The sequence below is a fragment of the Schistocerca cancellata genome, chromosome 5 (assembly GCF_023864275.1).
Source record: "Schistocerca cancellata isolate TAMUIC-IGC-003103 chromosome 5, iqSchCanc2.1, whole genome shotgun sequence".
NCBI lineage: Eukaryota > Metazoa > Arthropoda > Insecta > Orthoptera > Acrididae > Schistocerca > Schistocerca cancellata.
The window spans coordinates 583,245,256-583,261,381 of NC_064630.1; the positions used below are offsets into that span (position 1 = coordinate 583,245,256).

The window sequence follows — 16,126 nt, forward strand, 5'->3', positions numbered from 1 at the left end:
TGACCTGGTAGGGATTTGAACCACTTTCTACCCAAACACATGTCTAGTGTCTTACCACTGCATCATCTCACTTGATCGATGACATCTGTGCTTATGGCTACACAGTGAATGCTTATACACAATAAGAAGTATCTGGATGACCAGACTGTTATCTTCTCCCATTCCAGGTAAGTGACGATTTCCATTTTTGCAACATTCTCTTAATGGCACCATCAAGGCAGGTTGAGTCCTTGCCATCCTTCATTACACCATTTTTATGTATTTACCAAGATAATATTCATGTTGTGTTTATTGGATTTGAACTATGTTATCTGTTCGTCTTTTAAGTGTGATGTTAGTGATCAGTTGTAGCAAAACACACATTCTCCCAGCTTTCTTGATGAGATTTTTGTCTTTCATCTCCAGAGTCACTGCAATCGCATCATTGACAATAATCCCTGTCTCTGTGATAAGATTGGGTGTGTTTGTGGCCATGGACTATAAAATATATCTTTCAAAATTATGAGACAGAATTGCTGGATATTTCTTACCTTCAGGAGGCGAAACATTTAACACTGCTAATAGACATGCATAAAAGTATGTGACTGTATTCTAGCTTTCAGAACTTTCCTCCCTCAAGGAGTAGAGAAAGATATTTTGACAGAGGTAAAAAAAGTATGGAAAGGTCATTCAGACCACAGAGTGACAGAGACCCGCCTGTTTTGAGGATAAGAGGAGGCAAAGATGAATGGGGAGCCATCAGAGAGAGTAGGCGGTCAAAAATAGTACAATAGTAAACACAGTGCCAGCTACAGTCAACAGCTGATGTGCACAGAGTGAGAAGTATATGGATAAAAAGAGAAGGAAGAGAAATGAAGTGAATGCAGGGGCAGAATATTTCACTACAGACAACATGGTCAGTTTCAATGGGTGCTTCATAAACTGTGTCATCTGGATGATTCCTCCCAACACAAGCTTGTCTGAATTGCGTATGTGGGATTTGTCCCATTTTCTGTTCTGTAGTTGCTGAAGCCTCAACTGAACTAGTTTTGCACTTCGATAATTTCTGCTTGTGTCCTCAGTCCCTTCATATCTCTTCCATCAGCTTGTTAGCATATCTTCTTCACTAATTCCACCCACGTTAGTGTATTTTATAGGTCTATGATTGTATGAACTCTCATTCACACTGGTCACTAACTAACCTCTCTCTCTCTCTCTCTCTCTCTCTCTCTCTCTCTCTCTCTCTCTCTCTCTCTCTCTCTCATCCTTCGCCCTCTCCCTCACACTTTCACCATATGGAACACTCTACTAGGCTTAGCTACATCAGGGTGAGATCTCTCCAGTGCCAGATTCCTGTCCCTTTCCATCTCCCTTGTTCATCTCATCTGCAACAGCTGCAATAATAAAAACAACACTGCACTGCTGTGACAATGTAGCTGACTGTGAACATGTATGTCCATGTGCTCTGAAGAAGGATGCACATTTTTAGGCTGGGTTACCATATCCAAGGACATATTCATGTGGCTATCTATCACTCAACAGCTCTTTTATATTGTGAAAGGTTATCTTCACCTGCTCCACTGTCTAATATTTCTAATATCTATAATGCATACATAAGTATTAAAAATAAGGAGACAGTGTAATAAACATACCTGTTGCTTCTGTCTATTTTTTTCTGCTTGTTTAGCTTCCAGTTGTCTTTGTTTCTCTTGTTCTTTTTCTAGTTGTTTCTGCGCCAGTTTTCGTTCTCGCTCTTTGACAATGTTTTCTTGCTTAGCCTTCATCTCGTTTAGTGTAACCAAACCAATTGTGGAACTCTGTGAAGTAAAATGAAAAGGCCATCACATTACTCAGAGAACACAGAAGTAAACAAAATATGATAAACACCTAATCAACTTACACAAACATCTACAGTCTCTTAAACACTAAAGCCAACTATGTATATCTATTTTAATGAATATCCTTATATATATATATACACCTAAAAACAAAGATGATGTGACTTACCAAATGAAAGTGCTGGCAGGTCGACAGACACACAAACGAACACAAACATACACACAAAATTCAAGCTTTCGCAACAAACTGTTGCCTCATCAGGAAAGAGGGAAGGAGAGGGAAAGACGAAAGGATGTGGGTTTTAAGGGAGAGGGTAAGGAGTCATTCCAGTCCCGGGAGCGGAAAGACTTACCTTAGGGGGAAAAAAGGACGGGTATACACTCGCACACACACACATATCCATCCACACATATACAGTCACAAGCAGACATGTCTTTAAATATTTCCCTTAGGCCATCAAGGCTTTATAGCAGATGAAAATCTCCTAATTGAAGCTAGAAGCTAAAACAGATTGTTAACTTTTTTTTTTTTTTGGGGGGGGGGGGGGGGGGGTATTAACATACGGAATGTTTTAGTGTACAACCACAGTAATAAGGTTTCTTTTTCTTATGTGTTTGTGATATTTTAGAACATAGCATTGTTTCTAAAAGGAACTTTATATTAAAAAACAGATATTGTCTGCAGAACAATAGGAACATCAATACATATGTGGCTGAAGGTGCTGAAATTCTTTGCATTCTCTGTAGCAACATAATTTATATTTTTTACTGTTAGCAGTTAGGTCTCTGGTAAAACTATGACAGCCATCAGTAAGTTATATGAAACATTGCTGGGGACCGTAGACTTGTACAGGAGATGAGCTGAAGGAAAACAAGAATTCCAAATTTCTTAATGTTGTAATTTTTCACTGACATCAAGAAGGGGCATCAGCTGAGTTACATGATGAAGAGGTAGGAGTCAGCCATGTAGTGTTTGAGAATCATGCTGTTTTCCTTGGGAACTTCAATATGGATTTTGTATGGCAAATTTTAAACTTTAAAGATCATAAAGAACAAGGAATATAGTCTTAATGCTGCATCCTAACATGGGCTTTCTTCAGACGTATGACAAAGAATGGAATTAAATCTTAAATTGATCTTTCTAACTTTCAAATGATTGATAATGAGCTACCCTCATGCCTAGTAATTTGGATAAAACAGAGGTGGAGTTGGTATCTTTCCCGCAGCAATCACACAGAATTTTAATCAACACTCATTCTAGTGCATTGTCGAAAAGTTCACTAGGAGGAAAGCCTCTCATAGACCCAGCAATACCTTCACCCAACAATTCACATTTTTAACAGTAATTCAGTGGAGGCCTTTGGTGACAATTTTGTCTAATATATGAATGTAAACTTCACTCTATTAACAAACTGACAATGCCTTGATGCCTCACAATGTGTCACCCTCTGCAATTCCCCCATCCCCCGCCACACTCTTCCCACCACTAACAGACTGATGATTCCTCAGTGCTGCAGGATGGTCGGTTGGTTGGCTGGCTGGTTGGGGGAGGGTGGGGGTAAGGGACCAAACAACAGGGTCATCAGTTCCTCGACCCAAGAGAGGTGCATCAGCAAGTAGACATGTCCAGCGATGAGATTATAAGATCTAGTCAGGCGATTCATAACAATAAAAGCAAGAAGGTTAAAAACCTAACAGACCTCTTTTTGACCATCAAAAGAATAAAAGCATGATGAAGAACATGCGAGGTCACCAGGTGGGGTCCCTGGGGCTCTGCATATGACAGGAAACGTCCCACCCACAGTTGTCCCACCCCTGATCCATTCCAATCAAGAACACCCACTATTCAACAAAGAGCAACACCCAGAACAGACAACTGGGTGCGGCAGAAAAGACACTAACCTAATCTAAATTAAAAGCAATTAAGAGAGAGTCAAAGAGGGATGAAAGGATAGCATATAGTGGGAGACGCCCCATCCCCACCACTCTGCCCCTGCTCCAGAGACAGATTAAAATATCATAAAACTGAGAACCAGTTCAACCATCCATGAATTATCCACCAATATTAGATGCAATGAATGAACAAGTCCATACTTAGCACAGAGGGTCAAATGGAGAGGGCATTCCACTAAGATTTAAGCTTCTGTCAGTAAGACTCCACAACCACAATGTAGAGTGGCTAATTACACAAAAGAAAACTATGGGTTAACCTTGTATGATTGATGGGGAGATGGCATAGGACTGTGGATTCCTTCTGGGAGAAGCCAAAGGAGGAGCACCATGCTGCAGTAGTCTCCTTGATTGAGCGGAGTTTATTGCATGGGGCAGTAGCCCACCAGATGTTCCATCCACTCAGCACAGTTCTCGAGTACACCTGCAGATCTGCAACAGAAGTTGGTAACACTAACAGGGAGCAAGTGCTCCTCCAACCAAACAGTCAGACAGTTCATCACCTGGATACCCACATGACTTGGGAAAAACAACTGAGCAGGCAGCATGATGAAGGTCAGTGGGGTGGTCATGAATGGGGAGACCAAATGGTGGAATAGTGTCAGTCAATAGCCTGAAGAGTGCTCATTGAGTTAGTACATATTGAAACATACTAAAGAGAATCCTAGAACACTTGAAGAACAGGACAAAACAGATGCTGAAAGGTTATGGGGGCAACCGAGACTTTAGGACTCTGGAAGTGATTGGTCCTAATCTTTGGTCTAGGCACCATCCAAAGGCGTGTATGTGAGAAAACACGGGGAGCACGGACCAGGGAGGAGAGATGGAAATCTTGGCAAAGGGAAGTAAGGCACATTCCAACTGGTAATCCCACCTGAAAATGGGTATCAGGACAATGACACCCCATTATATGCAAAGAGAACAGTATACATGGGATGATCACAGAATTATCAAATAGTGATTGCATAGGAGACCAAGAGATGGCACTGTCGAATCTGACAGGGGAAGATACCAGCTTTGGCAAGGACATGTCCACCAGGTTAGTCCAAAAGGCCAAATGCACATCACAGTGGTGGACTGGGTCTAACAGTTTTAAAGCTGCAGGAACCATCAGGCTATAAACCTGGCAACCATAGACCAGTCGGGATGAAACCAAGGCCCAGTAAATATGAATAAGAGTAGCATGATCCGTACCCCAAGATAGGTGGACAAGGAAGCTTCCAGATACAGCTAATCTCCAGGTGATAAATACGGGGCAGACAGGTCAGCATTTTATCAAAAAGGAGGCTGTGCTACAACTTCCAGACGCTGGGTATGTAAGTAGAGTTCCGAGTCAGGATGGACTGTGGTACAATGGCATAAGTGCATGGCCCATGTTTTTGTTGGAGAGAACTGAAAACCATAGGAAAGAGCCCATGCAGAGCCCTGCTGTATGGCTTATTGGAGCTGGCATTTAGCCGAGGCTACGAAGTGGGAGCTGTACCAAAGGCAAAAATCTTCGACACACACCACAGGTGTGATCTGCGGCCCAAAAGAAGTCACTAGCTCATTAATGATGATGAGGAAAAGAAAGATACTCAACACACAGCACTTTGGAACACCTTTCTCATGGATCCATGGGGACCTGAGTGAAGTACCAACTCTAACCAGGAACAACCAGTGGGATAAAAACTGATGAATAAAAATTGATGGGATGCCTCAGAAGTCCCAGTTATGGAGTGTGAAGAGAATGTAACGTCACCAAGCAGTGTCATACACCTTATGCAGATCATGAAAGACTGTGATAAGGTGTCTCGGATTGCTGTTTTCAACCTAAGCAGATGATGGCTGAGTGTGGATCGACCCCCCACCCCCCAGAAACAACTCTGACAGTGGGATAAAAAGCCCCGAGACATGAGAATCTAGCATAATCTGCAGGCAACCAACCTTTCAAGCATGGCTTAAGGATTGGGACAGTTATGCTACCTCATCATTATGAGGGGGAGGCACCTTGGAGCTTGTCGAAGACCCTGAAGAGATGTTGCCATTCGGGAAAATTCATGTGAATCATCTGACAGTGAATTGAATCAGGGCTTGTGACTGTATTGTGGGATGAGGCAAGGGCCTGAAGTAGTTATCAGTCTGAAAGGTTCATTATAGGTTTCAGCTTGGTGGGGAGTGAAACATGAAGTGATGTCTTTAACTTCTTGCTTCTGCAGTAGACAGGTAGCCAGATAGGAAAAGGACACTGATGCTGTAGCAAAGTGGGTTGCAAGGTGTTCTGCAAGAAACAATGAATCGGAATGAAGACCACTCTGTGCAACAAGACACAGAACAGCTGTTGCACATTGGTGGCCCATAAGACAAAGGAGCTCAGCCCGCAATTGAGATGAAGAAGCATATGTCTCCAGACAAAAGACATAGTGCTCCCAGAATTTCTTCTTACTGTGTTTGATTAAATAGTGGGCCCTAGCATTAAAAGTGATAAGGTTGGTCCGTAAAGGATGTTATTTGAATCAGTCCAGGGCTTGTCAATGACCCTGAACAGCTACTGCTATGACTTTGGTCCACCACAGCACTGGTTAACAGTGGAAGGGGGAAGGAGAGGGGGAGGGGGGGGGGAGGGGTGGAGGAGCTGTACAAATGTGATCAGCAGTTCGTGAAGTGTGGATGATTACATCTGAGACATTTTACACAATCTCATCAATACAATCAGACAGAGAGACAGCAAATGTAATAAGTAGAGCCAAACAAAAGCCAGTTGGCTCTGTGAAGTGTCTAATGTGGTAGTCAGTGTGTCTGGTGGTGGCAAGGTAATGACAGGATAATTGGAAACTCATCACTGTCACAAAGGTCATCATGAAGTCACCAATGTCGCTAAGCCATAGGACTGGGGGAAGAGATTGTCAGAACAGCAGCTAAAAAGGTGCCATGGGCGGCACTGAAATGGGTAGGAGAACAATCATAGAAGAGATACGGATTGTGGTCTATGAGAAGCTGGTAAATTAGGATGCCCCTACTAGATGAAGTGGTACTCCCCCATGAGAGGTGGTGAGAGTTGAAGTTCCCAAGAAAGAGGAAAGGAGGAGACTTTTGTTGGATTAATGTCATCAATTGCATAGGTAAGTGGCCTGCCTGGAGTTAGGTAAATGATGCAAATCGTAATCACTGAGGTTGTTTGCACCTGCACTGCTATCGTCCCCCAATGACGTACAGAGGAGAATCCATTCACTGACGACATCTGTACGAACCGAACAACAGGCCTCTCCAGATGACCTCTCGGAACCACTGGGGTTCTGACAGAGTGCAAGACAACCACAGAGCATTGGACAATGGTCAACAGTGAAGTGTGTTCCTTGGAGTGCAATGCAAACCACATAAGAGGAAATTAGGTGTTGTACTTCCGAAAGGTAACAGCAGTATGCATTACAATTCCACTGAATGATCACATGGCTGGTGGCCACGTTAAGTGTGAAAGGATCAGGATCACTGCCTGTCACCAGTGGCGAAGGAACCACATCCACAAACATCAGCTCACAATCTGACCTCAAGGGGGGATCTGGCATCACCGTGGGCACCAGAAAAGCCTTGACCATTTCTTCTTCTTCTTCTTTCCCTGCATAACCTTTGGTGGGCAAGGTTCATTCATTCAAGGGGCTATCTACATTGAGCATAGGGACAGATGAAGAGCGAACAGCCCTGGGAACTACAGGCTGTGATTCCCTCAGCCATTGTTTGCGTCGGCCTCTAGGCCAGGGGTTGCTGAGGAGAGGGATCCTGAGAAGGAATCCTCTCATGGGTAAAACACCAATGAAGAGTGTTTTCTTGGCAAGGTGCAGGAAGTGGTTCCTGAAGAAGCTACCATGGTTACCATGGGAGGAGACAATAGTGGTAGAGATCTGGTTTGGGGAAGGTAGAGGTAGGGAGTCAATGGTAATTATGTTAGTGTAACTGATTGTCATTTCCACAGGATGTAGATATTCATATTTCTTCCATATCTCAGTAGATATTTGTGTTTCTGGAACTTCTGTTCTTTCTTGAAAACTGGGCAAATTAGCGAATGTGGAGAGTGATGTTCCAAACAGCTGGAATACAAAGGTGGATGTTCACAAGGACTACCTATGTGGAGTTATCGTCCACAATCTCCACATTTTGGGTCCCCCGTGCAACAGGATGACTTATGGCCAAAGCATAAACATCTGAAGCAACTCATAGGTGGTGGGACACATGGTTTCACATCACACCTTTACACCATGACCATAACCGTCTCCGGGAGGACAGTGGCCAAGATAAAGGCACCTGTATATGTACAATTATCATTGGGTCCTGTTTGTACACGTCTAATAAATGTATGCCTTGCCGTTGGGCATTAATCCAGAGTTCCTGGTCTGTTTCAAGTGTACCATCTCTGTGGAAGATGACTCCTTAGACCATGTTCACAGATTTGTATGAGGTAATAGTCATATTTATGGCACCTAGACTATCGCATGCCTGAAGAGATGTAGATTGGGCAGCAGAGGAAGTTTTCATTAATAACAAATCATTTTGCATTTTCCCCAGAGATTCAACTTCCCCAAATCTGTATGAAATTCTGCAATTAAAAAAAATAAAAAAAAATAGTTCCATAGCAGTAAAAGTATCCCCGTAAGTCCCAGTACAGACCAAGAATTGGATGAAGTATTTTAGTATTTTGCATCCAGACATCTGGCTTGTCCCTCTTCCCATGGTATAGGCAGGGAAGTAAACATTGTGGGGTCATATGTCTCTGCACTGTAATAACCTTTTCCATTTTATGTTGGGGCCTTGTGGCTGCCTACGAAAGGAAGTTTAATTTGCTTCATGTGTGAATCTTCCATCATGGTACCACCCACGCCAAATGGGGGTTCTCTCCCCAGACACTGCAATGGTTACCTGGCCAGTAAATCACTCTCCGGAGCACAGCTTAAATTGCAGCAGCTGAATATTTCTGACAAGCACAGTTATAAATTTCACTGATATGCACCGAACATTTTGTAGCTTATGTGGTTGAATATATGTTCCGTCGGCAATTTTGACTACGAAAAGCCAATTATGTGTAAAATTGCTCAAGAACTCACTCCGCCCTTCTTTGGAGGATAATTATAATTTCTGCTGTCGTTATTGCATAATTTGTAATCTATTAAAGAAAACAAATATGAAAACTGATCTTTAAGCTCGAAAACTGCTCATGTTCTGGGTTTAGAATTTTTCTAAATGGTTGGTCCTAAGTGTTAAGTTTTGAATGAGAGTATAATGCTCAATGATTTAAAAAATTATTTGCACATTCTCACATGTATCATACATAAAAGGAAATTTACTTTGAAAGTAACACTTCTCAAATCACCATTCACAATATTTTCCCGGACTTGTAAGAAATGTAAACAGTTGTGACATCAAGCTCATCAAAACATGGGCCTTGCATTGAAAGTAGTTTGTTGTTATGAAATATTGCTGTCGGCAGATGCTTGTGTAACTGTATTTTGTTGTTGTATGGCACATTTTCTTTGTGACATAAGTTATATTTTGATGTTATTATCTCATTTATGTTTTTCTGCTGCAGTATTTTTCTGAAGTACTGAGCTAAAGTACAACTATTTGTTGGAGTATCAGTTCTTATCAGTCAATATTAAAAAATTTAACCGAAATTAAACAATGAAAAATTGCTATGTTTTTCCCAGATATTTCTAAGATGAAAAAATTTCTGGGTTTTTCCCAGATGTCCCAGGGTGTATTTGGATGAGCATTGTCCTGTTGAAAAATGACAACACAACACTGTCATACGAGAAGTAACACATGAGGTCACTGGATGTCAGTCATGTACCAATGTAGTGTCGGAGCTTCCTCAATCACTACCAGCCATGACCTGAAGTCATGCCTGATGGCTCCCCCATACCTTGACAATAGGAGTAACGCTGTTGTGTTTTTCCAAAACATTGGAAGATTGGGACCCCTTCCCAGGTCGCAGCTACACCTGTTGACAATTATCATCAAGGGCAGTGCAGAACCATGATTTGTCACTGAACACCATGCAACACAATTCATCAGCAGTCCATATACGCTTGTCACAGCACCATCTGAACTTATCCTTTTGTGTTGTGGTGTTAATGGAGTCTGTGTTGTGGTGTTAATGGAGTCTACACTTGGGATTGAAATTCTTTATTCAGCAGCTACTAGTACCTGTCCAATGATGTGAGATGACACAGAAAGTTGCAGGGGGTCCATTATTTGTTCTTGGATAGTAGGTGAAGATGTGAAAGGGTTTTGAAGTGCTTGATGTACACTACAGCAATTCTCCCTTGGTGGTCACATGTGGTAGCCTGGAATCTTAATGATGAGTAAGCATTCCCACACTTTTTCATGCAGTCCAACACTGGGGCACTGTCACATCTAAATGGCCCTCAAATCTGGATATTGCACAATTTGACCAACTGGCCAAATGAAGACACACAATGAGTCAATTTCAAACTCAGTCAGGTGCAGATAGCTCTGTCTCACATGAGTATGTGGAATCTCCATTTACTTCACAGTCATCACTCAACACACGGCTCTGTTCATGCCCCTTGTATACCCTATGAGGCCTTGCAACAACATTAAACCTGAATGAAACTAGTGTACTCTGCTGGTTGTTCTACTCATCATGGTGAACTGTAGCTCTAATCATTTACATAATCACCAAAGGAGTGAAAATATATGGAGTTACATTGACATCCAATCATGTCTTCTGGGTGTTTCACTTTAGTTGTCAGGCAGTATAATTCCAGCAGCACTGCCATATTTAATTCAACCACATTCCATTACCACTGCTTTACTTTTGTTGATATTAATCTTACAATTTATTTTCTGTCCAACTGATCTTCCAAGTCCTTTGCCATCTCTGGCAGACATTTATCATCACAGCAAATCTCAAAGTTTTATTTTTTCTGCCTGAACTTTAATTACCTCCACAAATTTCTTCTTGGTTTGACTATCATTTGTTGAATAAAGACTGAATATGAGCTATAACCTTGACTCATTCCTCTCTCAACAAATTCACTGATATCAAACTGTATATTAAATGGCAATTATATAAAAATGGCTGCATTTATAAGCATACAATTCAGATACAGAAATCAGGAACAAAATATAATTGAGTTTTTTCCTTCTATTGATTTATTATGTTGTGCTAATAGAAAAAAAATATAATAATACTGTTGTACTCACCTTAAGCTGCTGCTCAACAGCATCATAATGAGCAGCAAATTTATTTTCAATATTGGATATTTTCAAATCTTCCTCAATCTTCTTTTTCCGAAATTCAATTTCTTGTTGAGCTTTTTCTCTTTTCTTCATAAGCTGCATTGCTCTGCCAGCTTCACTCGCTGCTCCTTTGTAGTGAGCCATGATGTTTACACAACAATATCTCAGGACACTGAAAGGGTTTCAAATGATTTATAAATAGTTACAATAGTTATTCTTCCAAATACAGGTTAAATTTTGCAATAATGGGAGTTGCACAAACTTTTTTTTTATAGACAACAATTGCAACTACAACTGCACAGCTTATAAAAACAATTTATCTGCTGTACTGCAGCTGACATCAAGAAATTTTTATAATCATTATAATGTATTTTGAAAATGTTACTATATTCTGCTGTAACAGCAAAAATGACAAATATCAATTTTAATAAGATATTTATAGACCAGATGATTACTACAGATGATCAAATAGAAACATTCATACATTATATTCTCTGTAGCATGTGTAGGATATTTGAAAACTGGTGTGTTCTCCAATCATGCTGAAAATGTGCTTCATAAAAATTAATTATAATTTAACAGAAGATGCTTGGGAGAACATTTAATCTCATCTCAAAGAAGCCAGTAGCACACTATTTGACAGCTTTCAGAAGGATGTTTTAAAAATGTATTATGAAATACATATTTATCTAGTATCCAAAACTGTTGAATCCATTATCTGACAGTATCTAACCAACACGTGAGACGCGTAATACAATTGATCCTGGAGACACCTTGAGCCTGTCACTTTCATATATGGCAATATTAGGGTACACTGTTACATGCATTCTCTTGATGTGAATGTGGATAGCTAAAAAATTTCCTGTTTAGGAATGAAGGAAGGGCTTACTGGTAAGTACTTCCATAGAAACAAAGTTTAGTAATGATGAAATACCTTGCTAAATGCACTCATCTGACAAGGAATTAAGAGGTACCAGAGTTTTAGTAGAACTCATTACCACAACATATTAAAATGTAAAGTTAACTGGAACATTTGGTACTGGGCATCAGCTTTGGTTCATGATATAGTGATATTCTGGCATGTACAATACAAGTGTAATTGAAAGCCACCTTTAAGGTCATTTAGGAAAAGGTATTGTTCGATGAGATGTTGTCTTGTGTTGAATTTTTCTGTGCAGAAAGATGCTGTATATGTTATTATTTCTAACTGTACCTAGAGGTGGCCCTTGTGAACCTGTCATGGACCTTACTGTGAATTATAACAGCTTCATGTTGAATGAGGAAATGCCAAGTACTACCTTGTTTCTGTTAAAGTATGTTGTATTGTCTGATTATGAGAAGTGTCGACGGCAATGGGTTCATGTGGTGGTGTTGGGACGACAGCTTATGGAGGTCAATTCGTAAGGGTGAGGGGTGTGTGGCTTGAAAAATCATGGCTTGCAATCTGCAATACTATTCTGTTGACCTACTTCTTCTGTTCTTGTGTTGGGTTCAGTGCAAATGAGATGGGGTTATAGACTGGTTATCGCATTTGTTTTCTTTAAATCTAGGGCCCTGAGCTTGTAACTTACAAGAAATCTATTTGCAGTAGGATTGTGGAATATATACTGTGTGTGTACATTATGCATTACTTCGAAGAAAACAATTCATTGACACATAGTCACCATGGATTCAGAAAATACCATTCTTGTGAAACACAACTAGCTCTTTAGTCATGTGAAGTAATGAATGCTATCAACAGGAGATCTCAAATTGATTCCATATATCTACATTTCTAGAAAGCTTTTGACACAATTCCTCACAAATGGCTTCTAACTGAATTGCTTGCCTATGGAGTATCATCTCTGCTGTGTGACGAATTCATGATTTCCTGTCAGAAAGTCACAGTTCGTATAACTGATGGAAAGTCATCAACTAAGACAGAAAGTTACATTCAGCCTTCCCCAAGCAAGTGTTATGGACTTCTGTTGCTCCTAATCTATATAAATGAATTAGGAGACTATGTGAGCAGTCCTTTTAGATTGTTTGCAGATGATGCTGTCATTTACTGTCTAGTAAAGCTATCAGAAAATCAAAACCAGTTGCACAATGATTTAGACATGTTATCTGTGTGGTGTGAAAAGCAGCAATCGGCTCTAAACAATAAAAGTTTTCAAGTTATCCACATGAGTACTAAAAGGAATCTGTTCAATTTTGATTAACGATAAATCACACAAATCTAAAGGCTTTCAAATCAGCTAAATAACTTGGCATTACAATTATAAACAACTTAAACTGGAACAATCACGTAGAAAATGTTATAGGGAAGCCGAACCAAAGATTGTGTTTTATTTCAGAACACATGGAAGATGCAACATATCTACTAAAGAGACTGCTTACACTATACTTGGTCACTCTCTTCTGGAATATTTCCGTACATTGTGGAATTTCTACAAGATAGGATTGACAGAGGACATGGAAAAATTCAAAAAAAGGACAGGTCATTTTGTATTATCAAAAATGTCACAGTTATGATAAGCACGTACAGATGGCATTTCTCACTGTGGTGAGATCTTTTCACAAAATTTCTGTCATCAACTTTCTTCTTTGAATGCAAAAATATTTTGCTGATGTTCACCCCACATAGAGCAAAATGATATTGTAATAAAATAAGGGAAATCATAGCCTGGTGTTTATTTTTCCAAATATTTTTATTCAGTTTATAGGATTTTGTGATGAATGTATTACGTGTTTCCGTGGGTGTCATGGAGTTCAGATTAGCTATATAGGTTAAGTGACAATAATAATACCAGCATTACCACCAACGTCATCGTCATCATCCTGTGTACTTGATTTCAGCTGTATGGGTTAGCTGAAGATAATGATACCAAACTTATGTCAGGACTGACTAATTATTTTCTGTTTATTGGTACTATATTGCTTATGGGCACATATTTACTCCAGCTGCTATTTTACATTTTGGGGAGGAATGTCAAAAACTGGAAAATGAGAAATGCAAATTTAGCTAGTCCTTGCCACATTCTCAACTTTCTATTATGTTAAATCTATGTGGCACTATGTTTCATGTCAGGATTGATCTATTATGCCATCAAAGGCATCTCTACACCTGAACTGTGATGCAGTAAAGGAAATAGAGGAAAAAAAAACGAAAACTCGGATATCAGTACCAGCCAATGACAATAATGTTGTTTATGAGTATTGTGGAGCTTGGTTCCATTACACGAATTATTTTAACATAATAATTCTAATTAAGTGTGGAGTTTTGGAGGTTTTATTTAATATGAGGTTTATTAATTTGTTGGTGTTTCTGATATTTTTCATATATGGTTGATAGGTTTTGGCATTTTATCCCCATCCAAAATCCTCAATTTCATTTGGCTATTCTGTTAGTTAGATATTGATTTCTAAATTATTTCTAATATTTGCATTATTAAATATATCTAATTTGTAGGAAACTTTTGTAATTTTGTAGCTATCTAATTGGTATAACATTTATTTCGCTTTTTGTGCTTTGATATACAACAAGTATATTTTTCTTAAATCGTTATAAGAAGGGAGTGTCTAATATCACTGTAAAACATGATCTAGGTCAAGTAATACACACCGCCACTACCATTACCAACATCAGCTACAATAACAAACCCACCACTACTACTAATAGTGGAATAACACTTATTATATGTATGCTATTGGGAGGAAAGCAAATGCTATTAATAAAAAGTTATACCACACAAGATGTATAAATAAAAGTTTATGAGCAGAAATATCATTTATTTAATGACATTATTTCAAAGAAAAGAGCTGTAGAACAAAAATAGTTACAACTTAAACTGCCAAGAATGAGATAAATACCTATGGCATAAATGATGAAACATTGAAATCCCTGGCAAATCACATTTAATGATTGCTTCCTCACAGGGGTAATACACACTATACCTACCATTGAACACACTTTATATACACATATCTGTATGTATGACTTATGTTTTCTTTGTTTTAAGCTGACAGATGTGGCTTCATTGTAAAATGATCATCAGACAAATACATTACTGCAGATATGAATTGTGCAAATTTTACACTGTTTAAATTACTAATATTGACACATTAGATTCACTTCAATGGACACTACATGCAGAGCATTAAATATTACCTGACACATTTTAATATGCTGCAGTAACACCCTTCTATAACAGTGGAGATAAACAAACCACCTCAACCATTTCACTCCTTATCAGAAAATAGTTGTAACGTTTATAGATGCGAGAGTATGCTGGAGAATGACTGTACACTGACAATTATTTGTCAATGGCAGGGATATAACTCAAAGCATGAAGGACAAAGAATACGGCTTCTAAAAACCATGAAAATAAGCAATGGAAAACAATTTTTGAAAGAAAATTCCATCAAGAAACTGTATGAGAAGAAACTGAATGATCTGTGTGATAAAATAGTAAACTTGCAATAAGCAGGCAGCTGATGGCACTCTAGGACATCAATGTCAACAAAAGAACAAAATGTGAATGAACTACTGGAATGATGATATAGATGGACTGACAAAGATGATTAAGGAGGCATATTAGAAATGGTTGCAGTCGGTTGGTTTATTTGTGGGGAGGGGACCAAACAGCGAGGTCGTCGGTCCATCGGATTAGGGAAGGAAGTCGGCCGTGCCCTTTCGAAGAAACCATCTTGACATTTGCCTGGAGTGATTTAGGGAAATCACGGAAAACCTAAATCAGGATGACCGGATGCGATTTGCACTGTCGTCCTCCTGAATGCGTGTTCCAGCATGCTAACCTCTGCGTCACCTTGCTCGGTAAATGGTTGTGGAAAAGGACAGCCAAAAATAGAGAGGGACAGAAAACACTATCTAAAGAAGCAAATGAACTGTGTTGTAAAATTAACCAATAACACTGTAATATATTCATCTTAGAAGTGGAAAATGGTGGCTATGATGTACAGGAATTTGAGTATAAAATGATAACGAACCTGGATAAAGCATAAAAGATGCTACAAGAAAAGTAATATGTAAGACACAATGGCTGGACTACAACAAGAAACTCTGGACAACAGGAGACAATGTAAACAAAAATCTGTATGGAAATATACTTGAAGAAGAGGAACAG

At 39.4% G+C, this 16,126-nt stretch overlaps 1 protein-coding gene across 1 annotated transcript in view; it reads right to left on the minus strand.

Moving 5' to 3' along the window:
• The window catches only part of LOC126188138 (protein FAM50 homolog), a 127,775-nt gene that overhangs the window by 92,024 nt on the left and 19,625 nt on the right, over nt 1–16,126 (minus strand). Inside the window, exons 2-3 of the mRNA XM_049929628.1 lie at nt 10,965–11,172; nt 1,632–1,796 (exon numbers count right to left, since the gene is read on the minus strand). Coding sequence (XP_049785585.1) covers nt 1,632–1,796; nt 10,965–11,172 — 373 coding nt within the window. The remainder of the gene's footprint in view (nt 1–1,631; nt 1,797–10,964; nt 11,173–16,126) is intronic.